This window comes from Nannospalax galili, unplaced genomic scaffold (genome assembly GCF_000622305.1).
Source record: "Nannospalax galili isolate Female #2095 unplaced genomic scaffold, S.galili_v1.0 scaffold952, whole genome shotgun sequence".
Taxonomy (NCBI): Eukaryota; Metazoa; Chordata; class Mammalia; order Rodentia; family Spalacidae; genus Nannospalax; species Nannospalax galili.
Window position 1 is genome coordinate 1 of NW_008331504.1, and position 15,150 is coordinate 15,150.

The 15,150-nt window shown below is 47.9% G+C and overlaps 1 protein-coding gene and 2 non-coding genes across 3 annotated transcripts; 1 reads left to right on the top strand and 2 right to left on the bottom strand.

The window, feature by feature from the left end:
• The first annotated feature begins 2,053 nt into the window (after positions 1-2,053).
• Positions 2,054-2,127, top strand: Trnai-aau. The gene has a single exon. It is a non-coding gene; the product is annotated as a tRNA-Ile (tRNA).
• A 1,669-nt stretch (positions 2,128-3,796) lies between these two features.
• On the bottom strand, positions 3,797-3,869 carry Trnaa-agc. The gene has a single exon. It is a non-coding gene; the product is annotated as a tRNA-Ala (tRNA).
• A 10,085-nt stretch (positions 3,870-13,954) lies between these two features.
• Positions 13,955-14,857, bottom strand: LOC103728658 (putative vomeronasal receptor-like protein 4). Its single transcript, XM_008826624.1, has one exon. It carries the CDS (start codon positions 14,855-14,857, stop codon positions 13,955-13,957), a length of 903 nt encoding a protein of 300 aa, XP_008824846.1.
• Between the last annotated feature and the right edge of the window lie 293 nt (positions 14,858-15,150).

A 15,150-nucleotide genomic window follows, 5' to 3' on the forward strand; every position in this document is an offset into this window, starting at 1 on the left:
GGATCTCCACCTTCATTCTGTCTGTGGGATCTCCACCTTCATTCTGTCTGTCTGAGCAGTGCCTTACCTCCACCTCCCTTCATCCCTCCTACTGTCCACTGTTCTGAACCTAGATTGCTCCCTAAGTCAACGCACCCTTTACCTTCCAGGTCTTGCCTGGGAAATGGAGGCCTGCAGGTCAGTCCATGCAAGCCTGTGCTTCCAACCACATCGCGGAGGTTACTCTCTTCAAAATGTCACATCTGACTTTGGGATATAGACTCATGGTTTCTTTTGCTTTTCATCTCTGTGTCCCAAAAACCTATTAAAGATTTTTAAATTTTTATTCTATTTTTTAGGTCATTTATTTACTTATTTTTGCCACAAGCCTTTCTCTCATAGTCCCTGACCTTTACTTTAGAAGCAGAGGTGCCGTAGAAGGAATTCCACTGCTGTAATCAGAAAACTTGGGAATTGCCAAAGCCAGACAAGAATCTTGACTCAGCTTTTACAACACTTTGAAAATTTGCTGCATGTGGACAATGCATGTCCATCACATCCTCCCCCTACTCCCTCACCCCAACTCATTGCCTGGGTTCTGGATCTTAAAGGTAGAACCTGTGGTTTCCACAGGGATGTGAGCTCTCTGATGGAGAGTCCCTTATGGGAACCGAGAGTCCCATTTTAGATACTGGGATTTACTAGGTATTTTAGAAGTACTCAAATAGGTCAACTTGGCATGTTTGTAGAAGTTGTCGTACTGAGAACTTGTTTGTTAACTAATACATAACAGCGGATGGGAATATCTGTTTCTTCATAACTTCCCGTTAGCAGGGAGCAAAGTCAACACTTTCCAGAACATACCCCATCTCCCCAAATAGCAGAGAAACTAGTGGATCCTACTAAATTAGCCTGGTTAAGCTTGTTGAGCCCAAAGAGGCCCCCACCTCTGCAGAGTCCATCTTTCTAATAAGCGAAGCTTCCGAGAGAGGATTCAGGGCCTTGAGGGTCACCTCTTGGGGTAGTTTTATGGTGAAGGTTTGTAAGGTCCTGTTCAGCTCCAATAGACAGGATTTCCAACCTCGGGGAATCATTCAACCAAGGATGGGGACAGGGCGTCGGCAGAACAAGACCCAGCAAAACTCTGAGACCAGTCTTTGGTTTCCTTTGCTCCAAGGGTCCTACGTGGTCACGCGGCCTCCGTCCGCCCCGCGTGGGCGTCTTCGGACTGTGAAGCTGAGCTCGCGCTCCGCAGAGACTCCGGCCCCAGGCGCGGGTCGGTCCTGTGTGGGCGACTTGCAGAGACTCATTTCCGAATCCCAAGTTCTCGACTTCTCGCAGACATCACTAGGAGGGCGGAGTGAGCGCGGGAGCCGGTCACTCAGTTCAGACCCCGAGGACAAGAAAGCCAGGGCTCCCCTGCGGGTGACAAGACGCCGCGCAGCGTGTCCGGGAAGCTTCGGGAACCGCCGCACCCGCCGCGTGGGTCAGAGCCGCGTGGGAGGCGGGTTCTCGCTGGACTGAGACCCAGAGCCGGAGCGGACGGCCGGGGACGCGGCCCTGCGGGGGGAAGAGGGGTCTGCGGGCAGCGGCGGACACGGCGGGACGGAGCCCCGCGTCCGCGACCCACGCAGCGGGTCCTCGGGTCGGACGTGGGTCTGGAGCCGCGGGGACGGATCCCGGGTCTCCCGGGAGCAGGTGATGCTCTGGCCGCTGGAGGAGACCCGGGATCCGGAACCGCCACCCACCGCGTCGTCCTCAGGTTCTGGGGGACAGAGTTCAGGGGAGACCGCGGGGGAGGCGGGAGGGCGGGTCAGTCCCCGGCCCTGAGCGCCCTGGGCGGCTGCACCCAGAGTCCCGGGTCACACGAGCCCTGCGACAGGAGTCACGGAAACGGGGACATTTGCTGCCCTCGTACAGAAAGTTCTTCCTACTGAGAGTTCGGACCTAGAACAAAGCCAGGGTCGTTACTTTCTACAACTTCAACATAAAGTTAAAAGTGGAAAATTTCCTTCGGTGGTTGGATAGTGTATCTTAGTATCTGGGGAGGAAGAAGGACGAACAACAACCGTGTGGCCGGTTAGCTCAGTTGGCTAGAGCGTGGTGCTAATAACGCCAAGGTCGCGGGTTCGATCCCCGTACGGGCCATGTGATATTCTCATTTTAAATGTACAGAGTCTGCAATTAAACAAACCAAACAAAAACAAAAAAACCCAAAACCAAACAGAAAACAAAAACAAACAAACAAACAAGCCTGCAAGAGAAGAGAAGCTCGAATTTACATCTATTCTAGAACTGACATACCGCCATCTAAGGCGTACACCCTAAAGGTCATCATCTCCTTTGACAGACCCTTTAACTGCAGTCTGTGTCTGTGGTTTAGTGTCCTGGGAAAAGCAGATGGAACCCAGAACCCAGGAGGAAACCAGCCTGGAAGCAGAGTGAAAAAGAGCAGTTTCCACCATTGCACATCCCGTGTCCATCGCCCAGCCACAGTCTCCCCAGATGGGTTTCCACCTCTGCACCCACTTGCTTCCTGCAGAGAAGAGTGCACAGCATCCTGTGTTCAGTCTCGTGTTTTCGTACTATATTCAAAGACTCCTAAGGTGGAAATCCGAGATGCAGTGGTTAATCCACAGACAGACAGACAACTTCACGCAGCCTTTCTGCTCTGGCAAACATTCATCTTCTGGGAGCTGAAACCTGGTGGTCACTGTCCAGGACTTCCGGGCTGAGGAGGGTCCACTCAAGACGGTCCAGTGGCCTCGGTAGGGCTGTCCCGGGAGGGTTCTTTAGAAATGCGGGAAAACAGGAGTGGAGGGTGGGCTGTTTGTAGTGAGAGCCGCTGCCCAAGGCAGGCGGGCGAGTAGCGCTTTCCACATTCTGAGAGTAAAGAGGAAAACAAAGAACAGCAAAAAAGAACACCTAGTGCCCAGCCGGGACCTCTCGTGTGTGAGGGGAGCCAGCGTGATAAGCACTACACGACCGGAACACCCCCTAGGGACCTTCTAGTTGATTTCTATCCAAGACAGACAATTGTGCTTTTGCAAAAATGCCGCACAGATGTTCACAGACACTGACTGAGAGAACAGCAAACAGCAAAACCAAACCCCAGACAAAACCCAGGGAAAGAACTGAGATGCGCACCAGGTGGCGCTGCAGGCAGAGCACCGGGAGGAAGAGGCGCAGATGCAGAATTCCCGCCTAAGTCGCGCAGCGATGCAGGAGAATCGCAGGTGGAAAACACACCAGAGGAGGACGGGGACACGGACGCCCGAGACCCCTTGAAAGAGCCTTGTAGAAGCCGCAGAGCTTTTGAGAGAATCGGGGCAGGTGCTTAACTTGTTACAGGACGTTTTAGAAATGGGAACCCCAGAGTAGTGGGAAGGGGAGCCACGCCGCGAGATGCCGAAGGTGGAGCTTGGTCCCCGCGGGGCTCCAGAGCAGAGCAGGGGAGGAGATGGAGCAGGAGGAGATTCCAGAGAGGCGGCGAGGTCCTCCCTGTAAGGACGCAGCGCGGAGGTTTGAGGGGAAATCCACCTGTTGGCGAAGGGATTATCTTTCGGGGGTATGGAAGAATCAGTCAAGACGTTAACACGCACGTGTGAAATGAACCGACAGTGGGTGCGTGAGCTCGAGCCGAGCAAAAGGCAGGAGACGGCAGTCAAGGGAGAGGTGACGTGAGCAAGCACCAGCAGTAGCCACTTCCGGCGGACTGCATCCCAACGGAACCTTTGGGTCAAAGTGGGACTGCATCCCAACGGGACCTTTGGGTCATTAAATAAATACCCCCACGTCCGAGGGTAAAGATAGGAGCTGGAGGATGTGGGCGTCGATCCCACTACCTCTCGCATGCTAAGCGAGCGCTCTACCACTTGAGCTAATCCCCCCTCTTGGCATAGAGGGGGTCCTTTATTCAATGTGCAGTCGGTACTGGTCCACACCGTTATCTGCTGCGTCCAGGGTCCAGGGCGCACTGACTGTCAAGACCCAAAAGGCAGAGTTCAGACTCTTTTCACCTCTTTCTCTTCAAAACCGCTCAGGGCAGATCTCAAAGGGATTTCTCTGTAAGAAGGGAAGGGAGCCGAGGAAGTGGGCGCTGGCAAACTTCAGTGTTGCCAAATTCCATGCGGCAGGTGAATGGGCAGGCTGCCCTCGCCCTAACATAGGCGGGTTTGTATTTGTTGTCACTGATCAGGCTAAGAAGTGGGTGGGGAATGACTCTGGGAATTTGAACACCCAAAAGTAGACCAGACAAGCACTACTGTTTCCGCCTAGTTTCAAACTAGGGACCTCTCACATGTCAGGCGAGCTTGATGGCCACTACTGGGGAAACACCCATGAGGAGGGCTTTTCTTTATTTTTAGGTGTACATTCAAATCTTGCTTGCCAAGTGTCCACAGTTCACATAAACACCGTGGAGCTGCTAAAAGGGAGTAACTGCGCCCCCCCTCCAGTGTGATTCTCAGATTCCATGCTTTAAGTAAAGTCCTGGGAATTCCTTTCTGTGTTGGGTTCACCTCACTCAACAGCTCAGCTTCATCCAAGTTGTAACAAGGACCAGGGACTCTAAGCTGCAAATACAATCCGTGTGCAGCTGCTGTTTTCCTGAGCCGTCTCTTGAGGGGCAGGAGCTCAACTCTATCCCGTTTACTGGAAGTAATTCTGTGACTGTGAAGGAGCGAGAGTCACTTTCGTGCTTTGGGACTCTTATTGTTTCCATGTGAATTTTAAGATTTTTGTTCATTTCTTTAAGAAACACGTTGGGATTTAGTGATGGCACTGAATTTATAGAGTTTGGTTAATATGGACATTTCAGTGCTATTAATCTTTTTTTTCTGAAGATTTTTAAATTAGGTTTGGGGCTGGAGAGATGGCTCAGAGGTTAGGAACATTGGCTGGTCCTCTTCAGTGGACCCAAGTTTGAGTCCAAGCTCCCACATGCAGGCTAACATGTTCCGGGGGATCTGACACGGGTACACTTCTACACATGGGGGAAACTCACTCATACAGATAATATTAAAATGAGTAAAATAAATTTAAATTTTCAAATTAAGTTTCTTTGTGTGTGATTGTGTCATGTGAATGTAGTTGCTCATGGAGGCCAGAAGAAGGGATCAGATCCCCTGGAGCTGGAGTTGTTGGATACCATGTGGGTGCCAGGTCCCCTTGGAGAGCAGTCAGCACCCTTGATCACTGAGCCATCTCTCTGCCCCCAAATGAAAACTTTTTCTTGCTGTCCTGGTGTGTCTATCCATACAAGCAGGTCTTCGTGACTTCTCTGGTGGCTGAAGTAGGACAGTCTCAAGTTTGAGGCAAGCCTGGGCTACGTGGGAATTTCTGGGTCAGATCAGGGTACACACTGGGACATGATTTTTAAAAGTCAGAAAGAGGCTTGGCATGGTGGCACAATCTTTAACCCCAGTATTCAGGAGGCAGAGGCAGGCAGATCTCTGTGAAATCAAGACCAGTCTGGTGTACATAGTGAGTTCCAGGTCAGTTGGGGTTACAGGAAGACTCTGCCTGAAACAAACAAACAAAAAAGCAAACAGAAACAAACAAAAGAAAGACAGGAAGAAAAACATCATAAAACAAAAATGGGCCCAGTGCTCCCCTAAGCTTTTAAATTGAATGAATAGTCTCATCTGTTGGTCGATTGTGAAATGGTAGGGCATTCCTTCCTGAATGTTCTATTATGGAGTGCATGTGTACGTGTGTGCATGTGTGTGGTATGTGTGAGTGTGTGTGTGCAGGCATGTATGTGTGTGTGCATGTGTATGTGCTGTGTGTATGCTGGCAGAAGAAAATTAATCTAGTCAATGGAGACATCCAGAAATGCTTCCACGATTCCTTTCATAAGCAGAAGGTTTGAGGATGCAACCAGAGGTTAGTTCACATATCAGGAGAACCAAATGTTTCTCCTTGTGAAAGTGAGTGAAGGTGAGTGAGGCTGGGAGGCTGAGGAAGGAGCAGAGGACTGTGCATGGCCATGTGCCTTTCCGTTTTTGCTCAACATGAAGATCTTGGAGAAGAAGAGGAAAGTCATCTTTACTAAGCCATCTGAGGGTCATCAGGCTGTAGAGACAAAGCAGAAAGTAGCTACAGTAAGAACACTGGGCTGAAGCAGGATGTGGGCTTCAAGATGGGCAGGAGAGGAAGGGACTGCAGGACTATCAACGTCCAGGGAATGTTCAGAGGTCCTGCTGTTCAGATGGTCTGTTGTCAACAGGTGAGGCAGTGACGGCCCATGAGACATCCCAAGATGCAGCGAGGTGTAATTGTAACAGGAGGTCTGGTGCTGAGCCCTGAAAGCAGAAGAGAGCGTTAACGCAGACGAACAGATGCTTTGACCCTCCTCAGGCCACACACATGCTGTTAGACCTTAGTGTCACTGAGGTCATGGGAGTAAGCAAAGGCCTTTGGACTGGATGTGAGACCTGTTCCACAGTAGTGAATTTGTGCCTGCTACTGTCAACCTGGCCAAAAGCTCATGGCTGGGAAGTCACAGGCCCTAGAGGGGAACCTATTACTCTTGTCTTGTTAAATGGATATGCTTTCAAACTGCCTTCTAAATACTGATGTTTATATCCATAGATTAGTGCTGCTTTCAGTCCTAACTAGAGAGTTTGGAGTGGGCAGTGGTTAAGGCACAGACTCATAGCTGTTGGTCAAAGTGCTCAGAAAAAGTGACTGTTGAGTGCTCAGCCTTAAATGAGACATCTATATCAACAAAACCTCTCCTGCTCAGGAAACATATTGGAAGAGGAGACAGAAAGAATGTAAGAACTAGAGGACAGAGAAGGGAGCTATGAAATGTCTTCTGGACACGACATGGCCATTGCACTCATGAAATCACTGCATCAATGGATACCTGCAAAAGGGCCAGGCAAGACCAGTCAGCATTCCAACAAGCAGCCAGGGCAGTGTTGATGCTGGGTAATTGCTCTCCAGAGCCCAACCTGGAGTCTCTTGGTCCAGAGTCAGGCACACTGTCCACTCGCCCCAGCTCTCCTCAGGTCGTTATCTCTCAAGACATCATCAGCTGTCAAACTGGTGTTTCTGAGGATCCTGGGCTTTCATATGATCAAGTTCTCCATGGCTGACATCCACCGGCCTCCCTGCCATTTATCTACCCTCAAGCTTCCCAGCTGAGAGAGTGGAGAGGGAAGAAGCCCAGACATGGTGTGCTGTCCTATACTATCCCCAGCCAGACGTTCATATGGAAGAGCAGTGGCCACTGTGGACCTGGGTGGCATTCTGATTCTTGAATAAGCTTTTAGTTCCTCTGTGTGGCTGTGCTGCTGCCTGATACAGAATTTAGTTTCTGATTTTAGGATTACCCCCATTTTTAATTTAAATCGCTGTTATATCTTTGGGGGCAGAGTTGGAGCTGGGCGTGTCAGTTAGTGACGATGCTGACAGTCATCGGGGTCAGCTCCAGCTGGTAGAGAAGCAGTTCTCCCAGGTGAAGGCAGTGCCTAGTACGCCAATGGAAGAGGAAAGCTTGCTGGCCCTTGGCACAGACAGAAAGGTTTCCCACCACCCGTGCCACTGGTGTGAACTTTTCATGAGGCCAGTGGTCAGAAGCAGTTAGGACAGAGCTTATAACATGATTTGTGAATTAACTGCCTCAAAGACCCCTCCTTGGAAGGCTTTCAGCAATAGCTCAACAGTATTAAAAACAGGCAAATGGCTTAGACTAAGTGGACTTAATATCACACGTGACAAGCCTGGAGAGCTATCAAAGCCATACAAGTGGGTATGTTCTTTGATTGAAAGAGCTGAGACAGAGAAATACATGTGAGAGGGCAGGATGTCCTGAAGGAGATGAATTCCAGGGGTCAGGTCCCGAAGTCTTGCAAGTAGCCACGGTACAACCAAGCTTCCTTTGAGTTTGTGAGCTGCTGACCACCATAGACTTTATAACCAGAACATAGGCTTCCCAGGTGGAGAGAGGGTGTTGGTAGTGCTAGAAAATCAATGCCAGGGCCCAGGGGTGCCAGAATGGTGTCTGGAAATTGGCTAGTTCCTCCAAGGGGTGGGGCCTGAGGTGGAGTGTGGAGGACTGGGGCTGCTGGGAGCCATGTTGGGAAGGAAAAGCAGGGAATGTACAGCCAAGCAGCAGCTCAAGGACAGAATGGCCTGACTCTTATGGGGTGAGATCGCTGGCCCTAGAGTGAATGCTAGCGGTGACTATGGGCGTGGTGCGGTCTGATACAGCAGGCTCTGAGCTGAGGCGTGGGGCTAGGCATTGGGCACTCATTCCTTTGTAAGTTAATAAATGCACATTAAGATATGTTATATGGTTTGCTTGATAGCGCAGGAGACCCAGAGGGAATTCAGGTGACAAATGGGAATGAGTAAGTCTAGGTAGTATTCAAGGTGAGAAGGAAGCTTTTCATTCCAAGTCTTTAAGAGCCAGACCACATTCACCTGATTCCCAACTCTCTCTTATGAAAACAGAAGTTCTTGGCTCTTAATCAATATTTGAACAATGATTAGTAACGGGCCAACTCTATTTAATCGTACACAGTGGTTAACAGTGGTGAGCATGTGGCTGTCTTAACTACATGCCCTTGTACTGAAGTTAGCTTTGTCACCTTAGCGGTCACCTTAGCCATCACTATCCAGTTTGCTCTCCATGTTTGTGAGTGGCTTCACTCTGATCACCGATAGTCTCCTGGGTTTCACTTGTCTTGGTTGTTGGGAAATACCTCAGAAGACAAGGGTAAGTGCTGGAGAAGCAGAGGAAAGAACAGTGATACTGTGAGAAGGAGTGTTGACACTCACTGATGGTTCATGCCACCTGTCAGCTCGACATACTAGAGTCACCTGGGAAGCGAGTCCTGGTGAGGGACTGTCCAGACAAGCATGGCCTGTGGGCATGTCTGTGAATGATTACCTTGATTACATGAACTGAGGTGGCAAGACCTACCCACTGTGGGTGTCACCATTTCCCAGGCAGGGGATCTGGAGCTGCAGAAAGTGAGCTGAGCAGAGGGCATGTGTGCAGTCAGGCGTTGCCTCTGCTCTTGCCTGTGGATGTGATATGACCAGCTGTCCCAAGCTCCTGCCACCTTGACTCCCCACAGTTCTGAGCTGTGACTTGGAATTGTGAGTAAAATAAACACATCCACTCTCAGGTCACTTTTGCCAGGGTATTTTATCACAGCAATGAGAACTGAAACTAGGACACTTACTAGGGATTTAAAACAAGTTCAGTGTGTGGGATTACTCTCTCAATCCCAGTTCTGTACCCACCCTACTGTGATTGTTTTACATACTGTCGCTCATCTCGAAGACATGGTTCTTGTGTGGTAGCTGCACCTTTTTGCCCTTTGTGAAAGCAGGAAAGTGGCCCAGCTCTGAAATTTCTTCAAAGCAATCCAGGAAGATGTGTAACTCAGTTTCAGCATCCTTGATTCTTTAAAAATATGTTGTCATTTTTATTTTATGTGTATGAACGTATTGCCTGCATGTATGTAAGTGCCCCTGTGTCCTACAATGCTTGAGGAAGTCAGAAGAGGGTATCAGATTCCTCTGGAACTGGAGTTACAGATGGTTGTTAGGGTGCCGGGAATCAAACCCTGGCCCTCTTCAAGAGGAGCCAGTGTTCTTAACCCCTAAATTATTGTTCCAGCTCCATTCTTGATTCTAAACAAATTAAAAGTCCTTTCTGAGGAGCTGGAGAGATGTCTTGTTATTTTAGAGACAAGGTCTCCCTATGTAACTCAAGCTTGTTCTGAATATAGAATCTTCCTACCTCCGTCTCCATAGTGATGACATCACAGGAGTGTACTATCATGTCTGTCTCAAAATTTTGACAGAGATAAAAAAACTTTGTATATCATATTGATTCCTCTAAAAACACAAGGGGGTAACTTTAGGCAAAGACCTACCCCAGAACTCTGGCATGAATGTCTACCCTGAAGACAGGGAGAGCTGTGCTCATCATCTGGAATTGTGTTCAGGAGTTGGTCTTCTTCATCGCTCTTTTTTTTTTTTTTAATTTCTGGGACCAACCTTATAAGGTTCAGAGGAAACCCAGAAGTACGGAGGTTCCCAGACCCTCTCAATAACTCCCTTGCTCAGTCAAAGAGAGATTTAAGCTTCTAATGAAACGCTACATGAACTCACATATAAAGAAATCAGAGATGCAGGACACTCACTTTCTGTGCACACGGGCTCTGGAGCAGTGATCTGGAAGATGACTCCTCCCAGCTCATATCTGTGCTGTCGGGATTTGTGGGGCTCTCGGCCCCCATGAGCTGCCACTACACTTCAATTGTCTCAGTTGTCGCTGTGTCAGGGAGAAGGAGCTCTCTGCAGAGTCTCGGCCCCTGAAGTGCGGCTTTCCCTCTCCCTCCACAATCACTAGATTTGTTTTTCTCAGAAGTTGTTTCAGGCTTAATTAGGGTTTGTTTTCATAGAAGGACATGAGATGAGAAAGGAAATAGCTATCCAAGTTTCTGCCTCTGGAATTTCCCATGTCTCCAGACCAGTTTCCAGCTTCCCAAAGTTCCAGGTTGTGAACCAGCTTCTGAGACACAGAGTGAGTCACGTCCTTCTCTTCCTTAAATCCCTCTTTAAACAGGAATACAATACACGATGATCAGCCCTGGGGATTCTGCTGTCTGAACAAGTCCCCACCATGGAGCAGGACAAGTTCAGAGTCCCGTTCTCCTCCTGTGCCCATTGGAGGTCGAGGTCTGTGCAGAAGTGATTGTCTCATTCCTCGTGTATTAAATATCACATGGGATTTCAGATCTAAATGTCCCCCATCTTGACCTCATTCTAAAGACAGTCCATTTATTGTAAAGCTTCAAGGACACTTCTAAGATGAACCTACAGTCATGAGTTGTCCTTCCACCAGGTGTTCATTCTAATGCCGGGGAGGCTGTTGGTTCTCAGTGTGCAATGACATAAACCAATACGGGCGCAGTGCAGAGATGAGAAGTGACGATATCATCTTTTTCTGGAAAACACCCTGGCTTGCGTTGCAAGACAAACTTGTGGTCACTGATCTCTGCTAATGATTTGCATGACAGTGTCTCCATACATGGAAGTGTCCAATTTGCTCTCCCTGTTTGTGAGTGGCTTCGCTCTGATCATGAGAGAAGATAAATATTCTTCTGTCATGAAGTAAATAATATCTGTTTGAGATAACTATGATTCCCATGCCTCATACTGAAGGGAGAAATCCAGGCACAGAGAAACTGAGTAAGCTGAATGTTAGATATGCCAGAGTACATACAAAGTGAAAAATAAGAAATAAATTTCCCTGGTTGAAAAAAGAGCCTGTCCTTCTGCAGTCTTTTTTTATTTTCTTTAGAAAACTTCTGAATTTTTCTTCTTCTTTGCGATATAAAGAATAATAATTTAAAAAAAAAAAAAAAAGCCAGGTGGGGTGGGGCATGCCTTTAATCCCAGCACTCTGAAGGCAGAGGCAGGTGGATCTCTGTGAGTTCAAGGCCAGCCTGGTCTATGTAGTGAGTTCCAGGACAGCTGGAGCTACAGGGAGATCCTGTCTCAAAAGGACCAAAAAAAAAAAAAAAAAAGAAAGAAAAAAGAAAAGAAAGAAAAATGAAAACATGAGGAGGGGTCTAAATATGATTTTGATGTAATGTATGAAATGCAGAAAGATGAAATAAAATATATTTTTAAAAGGATAAAAATGCAAACCTTGTAGTGATCTTGCTGGTTTATCCAATAAAAGACAAGAAAGTGGAGATAGAGAGTAAGACAGCAAGTAAGAACGAGAGAGAGAGTGAGAGAGAGAGAGAATGAGAGTGAGAGAGAACATGCAGCTACATGTGACGAGCAAGTTTGCCATCTGCAGATAGAACCCATGCTGGTTGTATTTATGGTGCAGAAATAAGTACCATGTAGTCCCAGGATGCGTGCATCATGCCCTGAAACAGGGCATCTCTCAGGAACCATGATATTGAGACAAGTGCAGTTTGCTGTCCAGCTTTCTGGTGGAAGGAAAGTAACAGTCATCACTCTGGCTGACCTCCGGTCTGCTCATCCTACTGACGTTTTTATTTCACACGAGTCCCTCTAGTGCAGACCACTCGTTCTTCCTAAGCAGAGACCTTAGCAGCTGTTTGTTGTTTACTTCCTTACTCCCACCTCGTCAAATATGTGATATTTTCCTCATCAACAAACATGCAGAGTAGCCACCAAAGGACAAGCAGTGTGCCAAGTAACAGTCTGTGAACCCAATGTGTGCCAAGTGTGTTTTTGTTACTTTAATTAAAACAAAGGCAGGATGAATTCTTAAAGGTTTTATTTAGCTCATAGTTCAAGGATGTGGGTCTCAGCATTAGTGATATAAGGATTTAAATAACTGCACTGGTTGTGCTGGCATGAAGCTAAAAACATTCCGGACTGAAAAATAAACTTTTGTGTGATAGTCCTCTAGAAAGCATTACAGACTCAGCATGATCCACAAAAAGTCCCAAAGAAATGGGGCGTGCGGCCTCTGCACCCTGTGGACATCATGACTGCCTTGCTCTTCAGAAAGTTCCCATAATATAAAACTTTTCTGTAGACATGAATCACAAATACCGATGCTTTCTTTAAAAAAATGTGTCAATTTAGATTCCAAGTGTTTCGTCTGTGCAGGTCTTTGGAGAGATAGCCCCGCTTCCCAACCATGCATCCATCTCAGCACACCCTGGAGAATGTGGTACAGCCCTCCACCAGCACAGTGTCCCTCCAGGCAACGCAGGAGCAGAGGGGACAGAAGCCTGTCACTGGCAGCTCAGGGACACCCAGTGTTTTCTGGACCCTCAGTGTCCACAGAGCCCATGGAGTTCTCAGCCTCCTTGCTGTCCTGTTGTCTGGGATGGACCGTTTCCAGGACACTGGAGTAGAAACTCTGAACATGAGGGTAGGATACAGGGGGCATGGTGACTGCTGACAGGCTAGATGTTCTGTGTAGGTCATAATGAGTGACTGGAAGTGGGACTCAGAGCTCCAGTGTTGCACTCTGTTACTGTAGTATTTACACACCTGTGTGCCAGTGAGGCCTAGCCTGGAGCTTCCTTTTCAAGCTCACCATGGCATCCTTTGAAAGGGGCCCTTTTTGACCTGTGCTTCTTGCAAGCTCTTTTTAAAAAATATAACTTTATTTAATGTGTATGAGTATATTTCCTGCATGTATGTAAATGCACCTGTGCTGTGTCCTGCAGTGCCCACAGAGGTCAGAAGGAGAGTCAGATCCCTAGGAACTAGCCCTGTGAATGCTGGGGTTTGAACCCAGGTCCTCTGCAAGAGCAGCCAGTGCTCTTAACCACTGAGCCATCTCTCCAAGCCTTCTACTATAAGAACTGTCCACAGTGTTGCTACCACTTGCCTAGCACTTGCAGAACCTGGCAATGCCAAACAATTGCCAACAGAACACCTGCACTGTGGTGACACAGCTTCTCCCCTGGTCGTCTCCACTCTGCCCTGCACCTGACCTCAGGCAGGCATCACCTGACCTTCCCTTTCCCTACCTTGCTCTTGTGATCATGTTTTTTGGGAAAAACATTAGTTTCTGCCAGCAATGTCACCTTTGGTATCGTCCCTAATGCTAACAGGAAGCTAAAAGCCACAGGAGGGGCATGTGGAATCAGAAGATAAGAATCTGTCTTCCACTTCCTGTAACTCCCATATGTGTCAGACTGCATCATACCAGATTTCTTTTAAAAATTAAAGGAATTATTATGTGTGATTAATTTAATGATGTGATGAGTATGAGCATTAAGACAAATGTCCCAGTCTTAGGGAATGCCTGCTACCCCAGCCCTTTGGGATGCTGAGGCAGGTGGATTGTCAGCTCAAGCTCAACCTGGGCTCCTATCCACATCCAGGCCACTATGGACAAAGAAGAACTACGTTTTCCACCCCTACAGTGCATCAGGCAAAACTGCTCACAAAGCCCAGTGTTTGACTCATGGAGAAGCATAGAATGCAGCGTCTGCACTTCTCAGTGAGCACGCAAGGAATTAGCAGCATAGACATCTCTGCTGATCAGGATGAAGGGGCTGAGACTAGCGTAGCCAACATCTAGAAGTGCTCTAATATTTCGCATAATGAAATTGTGTGTCAACATGGAACCCATGTAGAAGGAGAAAATGAAATCTGCCCAATAAAAGCAGAGGAAGCAGGCCATGAGAATGAGAGTGCTCTGTGCAGCTCTGATTTCTGGGCTGGACTTGTTCGCAAACCGGGAGCTGTGAAGGTAGAGGACACGCTTGTGATGTTTATACAGGTGGAGAGCCATGGAGGCACTGCTCCAGCCCATGAGAGTCTGAAAGATGGCATCACGCAGAGCCATGAGGGAGAGGAAAAGCCACTTAACTGCGTGCCTGGAGGGCAGCATGTAGCAATCCCCAATTGGAATTCCAACTCCAGACGTGTTCACATTGCTGCCTGCTGTGATGTAGTGGAGCAAGTTGGAGCTTATGAGAGAATTAAAGACCCAGAAGAGGAGGAGATGGGGAAGAACTTGCCATGCAGTCTGTGGTTTGAGCTTTCTCCACAGGGTGGTCCTGGGATTGATGGTGACAGCCTGGACCATGCAGAGGAGACAGGTGGTGCAGATGGAAAGGCCCCGGGCCATTCTTGACAGGTAGACTGCAGTTTTACAACCAGCATCACTTACGAAGTTTCTGAAATAAAACACTGTGTCTTTATTTCTGATACTTAAGCTACAAATAATGATCACATTTGAAAATGACAGGTGAACGAGGATAAGGTCTATGGGCTTTTTCTCAGCTCTTGTAACAAAAGTACACACGTGTCTCACCAATACTAGGATGTTCCCCACAATTCCAGGTACATTGAGAGAAGAGAAAATTATTGTCTGGAGAAGGTCCTTCCAAAGCATCTGACTTCAGGCAGAAAACTAGAAACGTGAGAGAAACACAAGATTTTGTCTGTTTGTTTGGATGCTACCAATGGTCTAAGTTTGTGAATGCACATAGTTCCTTTCTAGAAGATGCCTGTTTATTTTTTGCTTCTTCTGCTTTGTCTTGTTCCCACACTTCTAAAGGTGATGACGGTTGCAATCTGAGCACAAACCTCCTGGTTTCCTGATTTTCACGAAGATCTTTCTTTCTAACTTTTTTCCGTACACTTCATGTGACTACTCTCTTCCCCCTAAAAAGCTAAATACATGAC